The 16,757-nt window shown below is 38.3% G+C and overlaps 1 protein-coding gene across 1 annotated transcript in view; it reads right to left on the bottom strand.

The window, feature by feature from the left end:
* Positions 1–506: 506 nt before the first annotated feature.
* LOC145464573 (lysosomal dipeptide transporter MFSD1-like) overlaps positions 507–16,757 on the bottom strand; it is a 16,769-nt gene continuing 518 nt past the window's right edge. The window contains exons 1-19 of the mRNA XM_081448507.1: positions 15,600–16,757; positions 15,429–15,504; positions 15,255–15,279; positions 13,511–13,656; positions 13,375–13,430; positions 12,822–12,942; positions 11,428–11,450; positions 9,854–9,939; positions 9,673–9,745; positions 8,712–8,794; positions 7,931–7,960; positions 7,326–7,426; positions 6,712–6,832; positions 5,991–6,131; positions 3,323–3,371; positions 2,281–2,368; positions 2,066–2,165; positions 1,059–1,114; positions 507–595 (exon numbers count right to left, since the gene is read on the bottom strand). The exon at positions 15,600–16,757 is cut by the window's right edge and continues 518 nt beyond it. Of these exons, the coding sequence (XP_081304633.1) occupies positions 1,070–1,114; positions 2,066–2,165; positions 2,281–2,368; positions 3,323–3,371; positions 5,991–6,131; positions 6,712–6,832; positions 7,326–7,426; positions 7,931–7,960; positions 8,712–8,794; positions 9,673–9,745; positions 9,854–9,939; positions 11,428–11,450; positions 12,822–12,942; positions 13,375–13,430; positions 13,511–13,656; positions 15,255–15,279; positions 15,429–15,504; positions 15,600–15,669 (1,434 nt within the window). The 5' untranslated portion in view covers positions 15,670–16,757 and the 3' untranslated portion in view covers positions 507–595; positions 1,059–1,069. The remainder of the gene's footprint in view (positions 596–1,058; positions 1,115–2,065; positions 2,166–2,280; positions 2,369–3,322; positions 3,372–5,990; positions 6,132–6,711; positions 6,833–7,325; positions 7,427–7,930; positions 7,961–8,711; positions 8,795–9,672; positions 9,746–9,853; positions 9,940–11,427; positions 11,451–12,821; positions 12,943–13,374; positions 13,431–13,510; positions 13,657–15,254; positions 15,280–15,428; positions 15,505–15,599) is intronic.

Below are 16,757 nucleotides of genomic sequence, written 5' to 3' on the forward strand. Positions count from 1 at the left end.
GATTTTTCACGATTCTGAAATAAAGTTCATAAACAGGACAACTACAACACGGCCAAAAATGAATTTGCTAATTTCTTTTTTTACTATCAATTGTAAAGAAAACAAACAAAAGAAATATTTTTACAGCACAATACTAAAACACTGTTTTACAATAAAGTAAAAGACAGGTGACTAAAGAAACTATACATGCTTAGAAAATGGCCATATACATCTGAATTGGTTTTGCTAATGAAATTAGGTTACGGTTTCGGTTTTGTGCCAAAAATTCCGCAAATTTCGGTCAGAAGTGAAATGGAACGTCCGTCTTGGGACTATCTCTGGAGGTGGACCATTTCGGTCGGATAGTCGGAACGAAATTTGCGGTTCCAAAATGGCAAACCAGTTCGTTGCCCTACTTTTCATTTATATGAGGGATTAGGGAAAGGAATAGAAAATAGTAAGAGCCATTCCTCTCTGCTGGCCCGGTTTGATCGGAAAATGTCGGTCCATTTTTCTCTGGTTAGTCCCGCTGATCTCTGGCCGGTCGGTCCAGCATAGCGAAAAGCACCCCAAGTAACCATTTATAAATACAGCTTTAGAAGGCCTATCACATTGCCTGGAAAAGAAAACGAATGAAAAAGAAAGAAAAAGGAAAACATTTAGTGCCGTGGAGAGGACAGTAACTTCCAAGGAACATTCATTTAGAAATCATGGTCATCACATTTACCAAACAAGTTTTGTTAATAAGGTCTTTGAAAATGTTTTTTGAAAATCAAAATACTCCAAAACAAGGCGTTGAGAACTATGTAAGTTTTGCCAACAAGACTTGTTTCCTAGACAACTCTCTTGGTTCTGAGTTTTTGTGAACAACATAGGTGAATATTTACCGAGACAAAGTCGAGGCAGCCGTAAAATAAACAAAAGACTTTGCCAAGTGAGGGTTCACTGTGGGAATTAAATAAGTTGGCAATGGCTAATGCTGTTCTTTAAATTTCTTAGGAGAAAAAAAGCTTTATATCTAAAAGCTACTTTTAACTATATCACCAAAGCGTATAATCTTAAAAATCAAATTCGCCTACTCGTGAAAGCTTCAGGCATCGTCTTTATTTCTTGAAGATCGATTTAAAATCCCACCCTAGAAACAAAAACAAAACACACATGTTAACAGGTTTCAATATTTTATTCTGGAAACTACTGGTGGCTAGACTCTTTCCAAGTCCATCGCGGTTGTATGAAGTCCATGTGCGTAGGACGAACCAGCGAACAAGGTTTGGACGTCACGGACACTTTTCTCGCATTTTTCGATTTCGGCTTTCACAGCTCGGCCTGTGGAAAAGTCTTAGCCCAGGCTTGACGTTGACTAACAAGACACATTATGCCTCCCTCCATGCCATATCGATGAGCACAGCTCCAAATGTTGAGACAGTCAGAAATACTGAGGGCCCGAGGGCGAAGGGAGGGGGGGGGGAGGTACCACCAGAAAAATTGGGTAGGGGTGTGCGGCTCACTTCCCAAAACCCTTACCCTACTAAAGATCAAAATCTGCGATTTTCTCTATCCTATTTATGACCTGACCAAAAGTTCGATACCCTATTTAAGACCTGACCCTTAAATCGATACCCTGTCTCAGACTGCGTTATAATTTGTTCCTTAGTTCACACAAATGTTAAGACGATGTAAGTGCTTTTATTAGGTAGGATAGCTTCTTCTAAAAAACATACCCAATTTCTCGATACCCAACTTCTCGATACCCATTTCTGACCAAAACGGCAAAACGCTATACCCTTTGGGCCTATATAGTCTATATGAGGGGTACCACCTCCCCCCGAAACTGAGGGTAACCTGTAATAATCAAGCATTTCATCCTGGGGGGGCTCGCAGTATTTGAGTAGCCATTAATTACCTCTTTGGATAGCTAAACTGCACAAGCAGTTCATTCCAAGAGACTCAATGAATCAGGTAAATAACGCTAAAATTACTACCATTCCTTGATATAGGGATAGGAAATATACTTTTCAAGCTCATGTCGACACAGTCCTAGAAGGATGAATGAAAACAAACCAAAAAACAAATCAATGAATCTCACCTTTCTTCTGTCATTGATGTTTACCAAAACAGCCAAGACAACAGAGGTCAAAGTATTACCCAAGAGAAAAATCATAACGTACTTCCACTTGTGCACAGATCTGGAGAAAAGAAGTAAATGAAAAATAACTGTGAACTTAACAATCTATTTCTCAGATTGCTCATAAAATGCAAGAGATTGTGAAAGCGCAGGACAACGGGATGAATGACATTTACGTTATAAGATCAAGCATTTTTCCAACAATGATGTTTGTTATCCCCACACCGATCATCTGAAAAGAGCACGTTATCCCTATAGCAGTTCCTTGAGGAGAAAAAAAAAATACTGTAGTTAGAGCACAGATAAACCCCACGAACCAAGTGAATCAAGAACAACAAGTACACCAGACGAACCACCTAAAACATGCAAGTCAACAAGCAGGACCAACTTGCTAGTAAATCAACTGAACTAAGTGAGCCACGCGGTGAACAACTTAACGACAACCAGGTGAAACAAGTGAACGAACTGGAAAAGCTAAACCACGTGAAACAGAAGAAACAGGTTAACAAAGTCAATTCGCTGTAAACCAGGTAAACAAGCTGAACCTCCCTAGCTGTATTACGTCTTTTGTATTAGCCAATGTAATGTAAATTGTATATGTAAGAGGTGTGTATTAAATAAAAAACAGGGCTGAACCACCTGAACCGGGCAACCACGTAAGCCAAGAAAACCAGGTAACCGAAATCAACCAGTTTAACCAGGAAAGCAGGGTTAACCAGGTTGACCTAGGTGAACTAAGAGGACGTTGTATCCCATGCAGAGAACAAGGTCAACAAGTGAGCCAGGTGAACCTGGTTAACCAGGAAAACCAGGAAAAACGAGCAAGGCAAGCCTAGGGCATCATGTCAACCGAATAAATTGACTAACCAAGTGCACCAGACTCAATGATCTCGTAACCAAGGAATACCAAGAGAACCACGTGAAACAGGTTGACCACGTGAATCAAAAAAGCACGAGGTAAACCAAGTGAGCTGTGTAAACCAGGTGAACCAGCTGATGCAGGAAAACCAAGTGGCCAGGCAGAACTCAGGTTAACCAGATGAACTGTGTAAGCCAGTTGAAACAGGAGAATCTGTTGGAATCCACTGGGAACAAAGAATGATTCACCAGAAGATGTTGAAAACGTTTGCCGAGAGCTTTTAAAATATTTCTCATGCAGTCAATTTAACTATAATACTATTTCTTTGATGGGCAAATGAATTATTTTAACATACTCACCAATAGTTGCCTGTTCTACGACAAGAGGGAATGATGGCCAAAGAGATGCCTACAGGGAAAAAAACACATCTGAGTTAAAATTCTGAAAGGAGCTAAGTTGCAAAGAACTTTCCATGCAGTCATTTCATAGCATCCCTGGAGGTTCAAGGTAGAGAATAACCATATTGACAGGATTCCAAGATGCAACTGATTCAGTTGCCATGCATATCGGCCAGGACAACTAAGCCAACCTCTTATTAAGCTATAGGCAATTTATTTTTCCCTCAAAATGAGACAGTGGGAGGTGCAAGAGACAGAGGTGTGATGCTTTGGACAAGAAGAGATTGGGATGAAACACGAGCACTGCACTCATGAGCTGGAAAACACCAATCATCCCCTTCTTGTCTTTCGCTTTTGCATTTGCAGATAAACACTTGTCACACCCTAAGAGATATGACTGGTCGCCAGCAGTCTATATATAGCTACATGTAATCCCTACTGGAAACAGTAAAAAGGGTTAGAACTGGATGGTGAACCTGACCACACCACAGAACAGCACAGTCACAAACAAACCCCAATGGCTGATTTTGTGACAATATCTTCACAGTGTGTCAGGATAAAGGTTCCTCCTTATGTGAGACAACAACTGACATGCCTCTATATATTGTAAGGTTAATTTGGTAATTGTGAAGATCAGCTCCCAAAAAACCTGTTGGCCAACTGTCGGCCGTTTGTCAGCCATCTGTCAGTTGACTGACACCCTGCCCAAGTCTAAATCTAGGCATCCCCTCCCATTGGCTCACTAGGCCAGTGGTATGACATAACTTGTAAGTAAACCAATAAATAGATAATACTACCTGACACTAAGAAGCTATATCAGTTGTTTTGTATTAAAAATTAACATATAGATTTAGGCCAGCCTAAAAGCGTAGCTCCTTGGCCGGGTAGCTCAGAGCCCGATTAAGCTAACCCAGGAAAAGGTAGAATTTTGATTTAAGTTTTGTAACTTTGTGGTAAGGTTTTCCGTATATTGTTTGGCCTTCTGTTTTGAGTTTTAATAATCACCATACACACAAAACAAAGCAGCAAAAAACATTTGTATAGAAGAAAAAGTTATAATTCGGTTAACTTTTAATCCTGGGTTAGCATTAACTGGCTTCCAAACAATCCTGCCCTGTTTTCAACAAGTTAACCTGACATGAGCCTCCGATCCAATCAAAAACCAGCACTTGGTCAGCGGACAACTTAAAAAAAACACGTGACCTTGATGAGCTGTAAACTTGAGCCTGCGATATGGTCACATGATACTGGTCAGCAGATGCCTTGTTTTCACAGGTGTCCAATATCAAAGAACTACACGGTAAACCAAGGCTGCATGTCTCTGTCAACCTATTATTTGGAGTATGGCCGCCATGTTACGTGTCTCCGTCGCCTTCACTGTTGCCGTCGTCGTGCGTACACGCCCACGAGCAATACCATTAGCCATGATAACCATGAGAAAACCAAATCACGCATTTCCTTTTCTTTCCTATATGAGTATGGGGCTCCGATTGGCAGCCCTTTGGGCTGCCAGAGCTCAGCTATAACAACTGAGCTACTATGCGCGCTCTCATGGGTCGATAGGTGTGTTTAGATGAGAGTATGTAAACATGGTTGTGATGTTTTAGATTTGCTAGTATTTTTAAGAATTATTTGACAGTTGTACCATCATCTTCAGCTCGTAATCTTGGCGTTATTTTTGATAAGTGTTTTAACTTTGAGGAACACAAAATCAATTTGCAAGTCTTTTCATTATCACATAAGAAATATCGCCAAAATCAGAAAGTACATTGACGAGGAGAGTGCTAAAATCGTTGTTCATGCCTTTGTTACTGTGAAATTAGATAGCAGCAATTCACTGCTATATGGTCTTCCAAAACATCTACTTTCAAGATTACAATCTATTCAAAATACAGCAGCTCGAGTTGTTACATGTACTAGGAAATTTGATCATATCACCCCTGTCCTAAAACAACTCCACTGGTTACCTGTTTGCTACCATATAATTTTTAAAATTCTCCTACTGGTCTACAAAGCTCTCAATGGAACAGCGCCTTACTACATCAGTGAATTACTTAAGTACAACACCTCTCAACGGAAATTAAGATCGTCCTCTCAACACCTTCTGGCGACCCCGAAAGCTAGACTGAAAACATATGGAGAGAGAGCATTTGCTGTGGCGGCACCGAGACTATGGAACTTGATCCCACTTGAACTAAGATCCAGTAGTTCGATTGACATTTTTAAATGGCATTTAAAAACATATCTTTTTAAACAAGTTTTTTTTCCCCTCCCCTTTTTCAGCTTTTTAAATATTTTTTTTATTTAATGTAAAGCGCCATGGACAAATAGTGGATTGGCGCTATATAAATATTTTATTATTATTATTATTATTATTATTATTATTATTATTATTATTATTATTATAATAAAACCAATACAGCACTTTTTCCATGTTTACATAGCCTCATCTGAACACTCAGGGGCTGGGAGAATTTTCAAAAGTTATGCAAACCCTCTACTACGTCTTGGGTTTGCATAACTGTCTCAAATTCTCCCAACCCTACTTGTGTTTAGATGAGGTTACGTAAACACGGAAAAAGTGTTCTATTGCTTAAATGTGACAGCTCTTGTGAGCCCTTTGACTTACAGCAGCTATAGAGTAAGTGAAGCCAAGCCAGATGGTGGCAACTAGAGGATGAACACTTGGTGCAAACGCCAAAATTCCATACACAGGGATTGTCAAGGTTGTACAAAGAAATATCAGAATCCCTCGCCTCCCAAACTTATCCTGTAGATAAATGACACAGCATGATTTTGGTAACAATTCCAAAAAAAACAAAATGGTTCTTCTTATATTTTATAAAAATGCAACCATTCACAAATATAAATTATCTATGACTCACTTGAATGTACTGAATAGGCTAGGCCAGTACATAAATCATCCATACATTTGCATGTAATAACTGCTTGTGATTTTAAAAAAAGTGGTGGTATATTCTTTATACAGCAACAAGCAAGTACCATGATTTATAAATTTTCTACCTTTTTTGAGTCCAGCAATCCAAAAGAATGAGTATGGACAAATAAAATTATTAGTACAGACCAGAATCTGTATCAGGGCTGTCATTAAGTTTTGGGTCACCTGTAGCCTTGTTCTCCCAACCCGTAGCAAACTTATTTGAATTCTTGGTTGAATTCTATAAACAACAGGCAATTTCACCCATACCATCAGAGAAAATCAAGCATACTCAGTCGTAACAGGTGTTATGGGTTACAGCCCTTAATGACAGCCCTGTATATCCTGTTCTGACTGCTGCTTTTATAACAATCTCCACAAAAGAATTAGTTTTTACATCTATTTGACTTACCACAACTAAGCCCAATCCAGGAGCAAGGATCATGGACACAAAATAAACACTTCCAGCAATGTATGAAGACTCTTTCTTGGTAAAGTCAAATGTCGCCTTGTAATTCACATAAATGAATTTGCTGAAAATAAAACACTTTGTTTTTTGGTTTTTGGCTGTTGGAATATGCTATAAAATTGTTTTTGGATAAAGATTGGATTTATTCACAAAAGTTTGTTAACTAATGTTTATAATACATGATAAGCCTTATTCTCCTTGAAAATTCACTACCTAGAAAAGTTAAAAAACAAATGTTAAGTCTTTATACAAGCCAAGTGGCTCGCCAGGTGGGCACTCCTGTTTCTGTAGCAAGAAGCGACTGAGAGTATATCCGCTACTCCCTAGATGGGATGTCATCCCAAGGCTACCCATGCATTAAGTTTACCTGCACCCATTTACACTTCCAGGTGGAGAGAGAAGTACTGTGAGAGTAATATAAAGTGTCTTGCCCAATTACAAGTGAGGGCTTGAACCAAAAACATGTGATTTGGAGGAGAGCACACTAACCATGAAGTCACTGTACCTCCTGCTACCTAAAATAGCAGTATATGCAGACTAGAAATATTTTTCGTTACCTGGCATCAGACATGAATGGTAAGACTCCAGTGTAAAAGAACATGAGACATAATGTCAGAAGCCAGTAAGTGGATGACAAGTGCTTGATATCTGACAGTCTCTGAAATACAAAAAGAGTTCTGCTTGGTGCCATTGAAACATTTAGAATTAAAGCAATTTGTGATGTACCATTTTCTGTTGACAAAGGTTTGGGATTAATTTTAAACACCACTTTGATATCTTTTTTTTTAATATCTTCGTGTTTCATCAATGCCTTGCCCTAAATCCTCTTTCATCTATAATGGCCCATTGCGGGCCTTTGAACACTGTACGACACTAGACTATCTTTGTGCTTTTTTGGGACTCCTATTCTTGAAACAGCTGTATACAAGGTTCTAACAAAAGCCATTTGGGAATGTTATTGAGGTTGCTGCAGTGATAGAATGCCAAGGATGGAAAGCTCTGATATCTTTTAAAGCATTGGTAAATAATTTGTTTTTGATACCTGAGGTATGGGAAAGGAAATAACAATTTGATTGAACTATTTTTTAAAAAATTTTTTCAAAAAATATAAAATCTGAAAAAAAAGTAACTCTATCTCAATAAAAATTAATTTATTGCTCACCATTCTTTTTGATTCAGTCTTCTCTATTTTCTGTGATTAACAAAATACATGTTAACAAACAAATTCTCCTTACTTACACCACTGGAATACAATAGTTATAAATTATACCACAGGAATACATTTTAAGTCATAGACAAAACACAAGTAAGTTCAGCATCAAAAGAACTGAAGGTCAATATTCTCCCAGTACTGTCCCTTGCAACCTTGGTTAGTAAGAGATATACTGCAGAGCTTCATGACTGAAAGAATGCCTTACAAACAGTACCAATACCAATTAATGCTGGGCTGTACACCTGCAATAGACCAGCGTCTCATCCAGGAGGGAGCAGAAATACTCTTAGTTACTAAATGCTACTGAACTAGAGTTAACTGCTGACCCTGGAAAACCTCCCAAGTTTGAAGCATACTGTCCTTAATAGATCAGAGCCTGGGAATCAAAGGAAGAAACAAAAAGTTCTGTTGGAAGGTCCCGACTGGGCAAATTAAATCTATTGTTTTGTTTTTGTTTTTGTTGTTTTTTTTGTGTTGTGTCCCCAATTAGTAGTTAATACTAAATACATTGACACTTCAATAAAGCTATTATGTTATGTTACTATGCATGAATTACTTAACTAAAATGTTTCTATTGATTAATTCTTCAGGTAGTAGTAGCAAAACAATGTATTATATTTTAATTTTACAGTGCTTTGCATGCATGCAGTCAAGGCCAAAAAGCAAACAAGAACATAGCAGGTTCAAGACCATTCCCTTTCTTAGTTAATCTTAAGTACAGATACTGTACCTTCTTCAACTGTTTCATTCCAATAACTTCCAGCATTGATATCATAACTGCACAAAAGACATCAGCCCCACACAGAAAGGCTCCTGAATGAACACAAAACAGCACAATAATTGAAAACAAATTTTTGGCAATGATGTGTCATAGCAGGTGAGTAAACAAATTAACATGCAATCTCAGCAGCAGCTTTTTCCAAATTATATTAATGTGGCAGTGCTCCTGATCACCAAACAAACCCCTGGAAAATCTTTTGTATTTCTTGTTGTAAATTGTCCTGTATAAACATGCAGAAATCACTCACCAAAGGAAAAATATGTATAAATTAACTGTTGCAATGAAGCACCAGTAGATCTGACTAAAAAATATGTAACAAAAGTATCCAATTACATAAGTCTAAACAGGGCCAAATAGGAAATTACCGGTAATTTATAAACTATAATATTATTATTACTTAAACAGAAATCTAATCTCACTAACTTCCCTGCAAATATTGAGTTATGGGCTGCTGGATGCCTTAGGACAAGAGGTGAAAGAAACAAAGAAAGGAATTGAAGGCCAGGTGAAGGGAAAGGGAGGGTGAGAAAACACTAGCTAGGGATAAAGGCATCCGTGGAAAGAGTACAGGAGAGACCAATAAGATAAGAGTATGGAGTATCAATGTGGTGTGTCCGTGCTGTACTTCTACAATTTAAGCTCCAAGTGACAAAATGCTGACTTGTTTACTCTTATACTATACTGTATAGCTATATATGCTAGGGTATTAGACCACTGAGACTAGATGTTGATTTAGCTAGTTCATAGAGTTTGCCCAAAATAGCAGACATATCTTATTTTATGTTACTGTTTCCTAGAGGAATGGCTGAAAAATGTGCCAGAATGTATAATAATATTACAGTTTTATTAATAATGATTTTCTTATTGCTATTACTGTGACAACTTGATAGCTCCCATTGTCATACATTACCTCCCCACAAAGTCCACCGAAGACCATACTTTTCACGAAAGCTTTCTGTCATGAAGAAGTTTAACACGCTTCCCTAGAATGGGATGAAAACAATAACACTGGATGTATAACTTATTACCACAGGTCAGCTAGGGCTTTCAAAAGGAGCTGCAATTGATGACAATGACAATAATGAACTTACAAGTCTTGAAACTGCCAAAAGACATCCAAAAGCAAATGCAAGCTCCTTCCCTTTGAACCAGATGGCAACTACCCTGTTTTGGACAACTAAGGAGAAACAACTGGCTTAATATTGATGTGTTGTTCCAGAAAATATTCACAACCCTGCCACAGAGCACTTTTTGGGTTTGAATCCATCCCCCTCCCGTCCCTTTGGAAATTCCAGTTTTGGTTCATACTTTCCTTATAAAATTTTGATTTTTGAGACCTCCCTTTGTCCTCCCGGTGGAATTTCCAAAACTTTCCTTGGGGTGGGTGTGACCATTTCCTGGAACCACTCAATAATGAGTTTTCAAACAGATATTATTTAAGCCTTCCTGCATAAGCTACATTGTGGGAGGCACGATGGCCTCATGGTTTAGTGTGCTTCTCTCCGAACTGAACAGTCTCGGTTCGAGCCCTGGCCAGCTGGGACATTGTGTTGTGTTCTTGGGCAAGACAGTTTACTCTCACAGTGCCTCTCTCCATCCAGGTGTTTTAATAGGTACCAGCAAATTTAATGCTAGGAGGTAATCCTGTAATGGACTAGCATCCCATCCAGGTGGAGAAGAAATACTCCTAAGTCGCTTTATGTTATAGAAACTGTGATAGGCTCCGGCCTGAGCTGATCGGTCACCTGGCTCATGTGCAGACTTTACCTAGTACCTTACACCTTTATAAGCTACATGCATATGGTGTCCTCAACACGATGCCAGGCTTACTGGCCAGGGTAAACTAGATGAGCAAAAGTACTTTTTAAATGCTTCGATGAGAAACATTTTGTTATTTTTGAGAAGCAGTTGAGACATATTCCGCTCAAAGTTCAGGCAATAAGTGCAAAAATTATTTACTAAAAATCTACTCGTAGCACGGTAACTTTTGGAATACTATTTAATACAACTCACTTTAGTTCAGTTCTCTAGCTAAGTGACCCCGCGATTAAATTCTCAAGAATTCTTGAGAAAGTTTATGTCAAACCTCGTAAGAATGCTTAAAGCGTATGTTATTGTGTTTTTAACTAATGCGAAACATCTGTTTTAAATGAAATATGGATAACTTCAAGTTCAATTTTCTCTCGCGGGGTCAGCTTGAGAGCTTAAGTCTCGATACATTCTTCTTAACTGTACTCAAAATATTACCATGCCAGGAGGTTTTTTTGGTAACTGAATTTTTGCCATTATTGCTCAAATGTTCTGTGAAAACCATCTTAATTGCTTTTGAAACACATGCGAGTCAAAATTTGCTACAAAATGGAGAAACAAATGTTTCAACAGAACTGTTTCACATGTAACTCCTGCCCTTGGCTTAGATCACTTACTATCAAATAATACCTGCAATCTTCTACTTGTTCCTCTGGCATGTAAAATGTATAATTGCACACTTAGCAGAGGTTGCTCCTTAAAAGTTTGAGCTAGTTCTTCAAAAACCATCTGATGACAGCACCCTAAAGTATACGTCAGGCCAATGTTCCATAAAGCAGGAGCTTATGCTGTTTTTATAGCATGAAGCAAATTATGGGCGGGAAAGTATGTTTAATTAATGACAACAGCCACTTACCTGTTAATCCACCAGTTCCAGATCTGTGGACAAAAACACTCTAACCTCAATTTAACAGTAATCACTTTTTATATCATTCACTACAACAGGAAGCATTTCATTTGTGACAAGCTTATTCAAATTCCAACATCTTTGTACTAAATAGGATGGAATGCAAGCCCATCACACTGTGATACTTAGAGCATTTTGGCTGTGTGCCCTAACATTAAAAACCATCAATCATTATATCCCAATCGATCACATTTAACCACAGACCACAAAGAGTTTGGCAACAAAGGAGTTTATTGTCACGCAATCAAAGAAGCCGAAACTGCATTGACAATAAAACTCCAATGCCTTAGGGCGGGAGGGTATTAGGGTACACAAAAGCTATTGACCGCGAGCTGAGAGCGAATGACTGACGTGACGTGACAAACTACATGCTAAAGAATAGATAGTTATCACGCATCAATTATCCATCATCACCCGGGTGATGATGTAACCAATTGATCACATTTAACCACAGACCACAAAGAGTTTGGCAACAAAAGAGTTTATTGTCATGCAATCAAAGAAGCCCAAACTACATTGACAATAAATCTCCAATGCCCAAACCCAAATGAAGAAGAGGTAGGTGGGTAAATGCGAGCGTGTGGAAGAGAATGAGACTACGTGTTAAAACCTGAACTAAAGTACTATAATTGAAGCTACGTAATTCTAGAAGCCATGAAGTTGACTGCGAGAAGCTTCTGTGTGGAGGACATCTCAAGATAGACTAAGTAAGCGTCACTACACCAATCCCCTTGAAACTTAATTAATTCTGCTGGGATTAGGGTTATCTGCAAAAAGGCACCCTCAGGGGTTAAAACGAAATCACGGTGGCAAGGTAGCTTATCAGAAGTCACGCTAGGAGAATCCACCACTAAGTTAGACTTGCGGAGAAAGGAGAAAAAGGCCACCAAAAAAAGCGCCCACATGGCCGCATGGAGAGGGTTTCCTAAATTGAACAAACGAGCCATGGACAATAGCAATTCGGGAGTGAACTAGCCGTGAGAAACATGCAACTTTCCTGTTAAGAACACAAACATTGATCCTTAATCTTCCTATGGCCCAAGCACAAACCGCTGTCCAAGTCACCACACGCAGGGATTTCATTAAGGGCTGTGTACCGGGCAAATTGACTGGCTGTGAGGATGATTTTACCAAACTGGTTTGATCATTTAATCTAGAGGAACATTTTTCTTATAAAGAAGTTTATGATCAGTTCAAAAAGGTTTTGCTGGCCAGACACTGAGAACCACTTGCCCTCCCGCTGAAAACCCACTGACTTGTGAATGCGTTATGTCCTTTTTGTCACTGCACTTCCCATAACCCCAACATTGTTTTATAGCTATTCTGCAACTACTGTAACTTACCCAAAAAGTATTCTTCCCAGTAAGAAAAGTGGGAGCATAGTTGATGTCCCTTTGAAGTACAAGCCGATAGCAAACACAGATGTACCAGCCAGACACATGGATGAAAACAACATAACTCCAACTTCCCCATGTTAAAAAAAAATATGAAAGTAATATTAACATGTTGAAATGACACTGAGATGCACTCTTCGACAGTCTGACAGATGAGAACACGGAGAAAGCTCAAGCTCACATGCGCTCTCATTTGTCGGTAGGAGTGCTTAGATGAGAGTATGCAAACACATTTGTGGTGTTTTCGATTTGCGCATATTCTTGAGAAATAAATGCAATAGTAAGAGTACTTTCTCTGTGTTTACTTAGCTTAATCTAAAATCTTGAGGGCTTGGGAGAATTCTTGAAAGTTATGCAAACCTGAGACGCAGTTGAGGGTTTGCATAACTGTCTTGAATTCTCTGAACCCCACCCCCCCCCCCAAAGTTTAGATGAGGCTATGTAAACACAGAAAAAGTGCTCTATTGCTTAAGTATCAAGATAATTTATTAATAACACATACTTGGATTTCCCAGTTTGTCAACTAGAATGCCAGCGAGAACAACCACAATAACATTTCTGAAAAAAGAAGAAGCAGTTACATGTAGGTGATAAAATTTAACTAGACATAAACAGAGTAAAATCATTGCTTTACTTACGTCCAGGCATATATGGCGTAGAGCAGATTAAACTGAGTTTCACTCAGTCCCAGACCACTGGTACAGTTGGTTCCATTGACATTCACAAGTTCAGCTGGTTCACCATCCACAGTTGTACAGTTTCCTGTGCTGTTGGGATGTAATGGCTACAGAAAATCAACAAAAGACATAAATCTATTGATCAGACATGCATGCTTAACAACTTCGACATCCATACATCTTCTCCACCAGTGCCTTTGTTTTGAGCAACTTTGTTAGTTCCTGGTATCCAAAGAAAAAAAAACCTGGGATTTCATTTTGTTTTATTGACTGTCAAAGATAAAATAATACGTTTGTTTGTTTTTGGATGATTGGCAATCTTCTGTTACCTTCAGAAATCTTTGGTAATCTTTGGAAATTTTCGGAAATTGTTTGGAAATGTTTGTGTGGCCTTCAGAAAATTTTTGGCAAATCTTTGGAATTCTTTGCTAAGTGGTTGGAAATCTTTGGAAAATCATCATAAACGTCTTATCAATATGTCTATATAATAAACAAAATAATACATGGTTGCTTGTAGATATGGAATATCTCTTCTTGTGTTCAACTTTATATTTCACCTGTTCACTATGTTCACTCATGAGATATCGAGTTGAACACTTGAAGAGATATTCCATATCTATGTGCGCCCATGTATTGTCCTCTCTATATAACACTTAATAAGAATAATAATTTACAATAATTGAAAATAATCAAACAGGGTATTCACTTCAGTTAATTAACTGTTATCAATGTGGACTTGAAATAATCATGAATAATTGTCTCCCTTGGGACCTGAGTCATTAAGTCTGGAAGGCAGTTCATACAAAGATAACAACTGTGAACATCTGAAATGATTCAGATGCATATATTTTGTGTCCTGAATGCTAATGGACCACCATGTTGGAGTTGTTATGACAAAACAAAACCTGTGAAAACATTCTAAAACTAATCACATGAAACAAGCATACACTTTTGATCAAAAGATAAAGGGTGTGTCCAATGTTGATAAAAGAAAATAAATAATCTCATTTAGAAAACAGCCCTAAGAAAATACTCGCACTGATTGGTTAAAAAACACGTTTCTATAACTTGATAGAAACACAGAACTAGCACGAACTGTTGATGTAACGATGGTGTCTGCAAAGAGAATTTACATTTTGATGATCAAAGTGAACAGGTTGTTTTCTTTTTTTTGTCGCTGTGTTTTCTAAAATAAATAGAAAACATGTTCTCTGTGTTTCTATCGAGTTATAGAAACACTTGTGAAAGTTTAGGAGAACTGCGGCTCGTGTTCCCACAGCATTTCTTGTTCTCCCAAACTTCCACTCGTGTTTCTATAACTCAATAGTTACATGGTACATGTTTTCTATTTCTTAATTATACCATGCCAGAGAAAATGCAGCCAATCAGAAAACAGGAAAGCCATTGTATATTTGACGGTATTACATCCAACTTTCCCATCATGTGCCATGCATATGTTGCTTGTGTTGGCCACCGTATTTTCTATGGCATGGTATAAAATTATAATTATTTTTATGCAACGCTCTCTTTCGTGGTATATCACGGAATATCCCCCTTGTCACATGTATTTTCTTGGTATATTTAAAGCTCGTATGTATACAGAGAAAATTCCAGTGACTTGTAGAATATTCCGTGGCATACCACTTAAAACCGTTGTACCACTAGTCTGCATTCGAAAATTCCTCGAAAAATACAAAATACCTACCGCTGTGAACGTTGTTTGTAATACACTGCAAAGGAGAAAAATATCACAGACAATAAACTACAGTCTGATGTCCTTCACAATTTAAAATATTTAAGGTACAGAATGCAATGTAATATTTTAACCTCAGATATATTATATATAACGCTTATAGTAACATAAAATGGAGGGACATACCTTGGCATATCAAAACAAAAGTATGATCCAAATGTTAACAAACACGTGAACATAAGAAGAAAGAAACGAAACGGACCTGCAAAAATTCAACACATTTATCAACATATTTTCTGCACCTAAACACTAGAATTGTACCATGGATTTTCCCAAATCAAAGTAATTTTCTGAAACCTCTGCTTGGATTGAAGCAGACCACATTTCGTTCTGGTAAAAGAGGTACAAGCTCATCAATGTCCGCCATGTCTTCTTCGCGAATACGGCACGTGTTTACCCGCGGGGGTGCAGACTACTATCTTTATAGCGTCCGACGAGCGTTTGCAAAAGCCCTTTCTATGTTTTTGAGAGAAAAACATAATGAAGCAGTCCAGAGGAAGCTTTGCATAACCCGTGACGGTCAAAAATCCCGTGACGACCGTCCCTAACGACTCGTGACAACCCGTGATAGGAAACAAAGTCAGTATTTGGAATTAGCCAATCAGAAGTCGTGTCTATTGTCCTGTCATTATATTTAGGGCACGTCCACACTACGCCGGAGAATTTTATTTCTACGCTGATTTCTACGCTGACTCCTACGGTTAGGTCTACCGTCCACACTAATACGTAACGAAAACGGAACTTTTCGAAAACGCTCTTTAAACCGGAGGAATTTGAAACGTCGGCCTCTCATTTTCGTTTGGACGGAAAACATTTTGAAAACGGAGCTTCTCGTTAACGATCGATGACTCCATTGCCCGAGTTTCACTCAAACACAAATGCAAAATGACAAAACACCATAACATCACCTTTACTTCACCTGGGATTTACAAGAGTAGCTGTATAGCTAATTTCTCCGAGAAAATAATAAATGAAGGAATAAATAAATAAATAAATAAATAAATAAATAAATAAAATAGTATGATCGGTTATTGTTGCGTTTTCAAATAGCTCCGGCGTAGTGTGGACGGAATACATTTGCTGCGTTTTCAGAATGAAACCTCTGTTTTCAAATTCCTCCGGTGTAGTGAAGAGGGGGCCTCAGTATTCGACATTCGCCAATCAGATGCCGTGTCCACTGTCCTTTCCAACACTATGCCGGAGGAACTTGAAAACGCAGCTTCATTTCTACTGTTAGAACTACCGTTCACACTAAGTATTGTGGACGGGGTCTAAGATATCAAGTCACTTGACCGAATTTGGGTACGGTAATCATCATCAGCAGCTTATGCCAAAGTTCAAGCACAAGACAAAGTAAAGTTTTGAAGAATCGACTGATAACCGCATTAAGCTTTTTGTGATTAGACACTTGACTCGGCTTTGTTGGGATCACGGCTTACTATTTCACTGAGTGAA

Source organism: Orbicella franksi, chromosome 12, assembly GCF_964199315.1.
Source record: "Orbicella franksi chromosome 12, jaOrbFran1.1, whole genome shotgun sequence".
Lineage (NCBI taxonomy): Eukaryota > Metazoa > Cnidaria > Anthozoa > Scleractinia > Merulinidae > Orbicella > Orbicella franksi.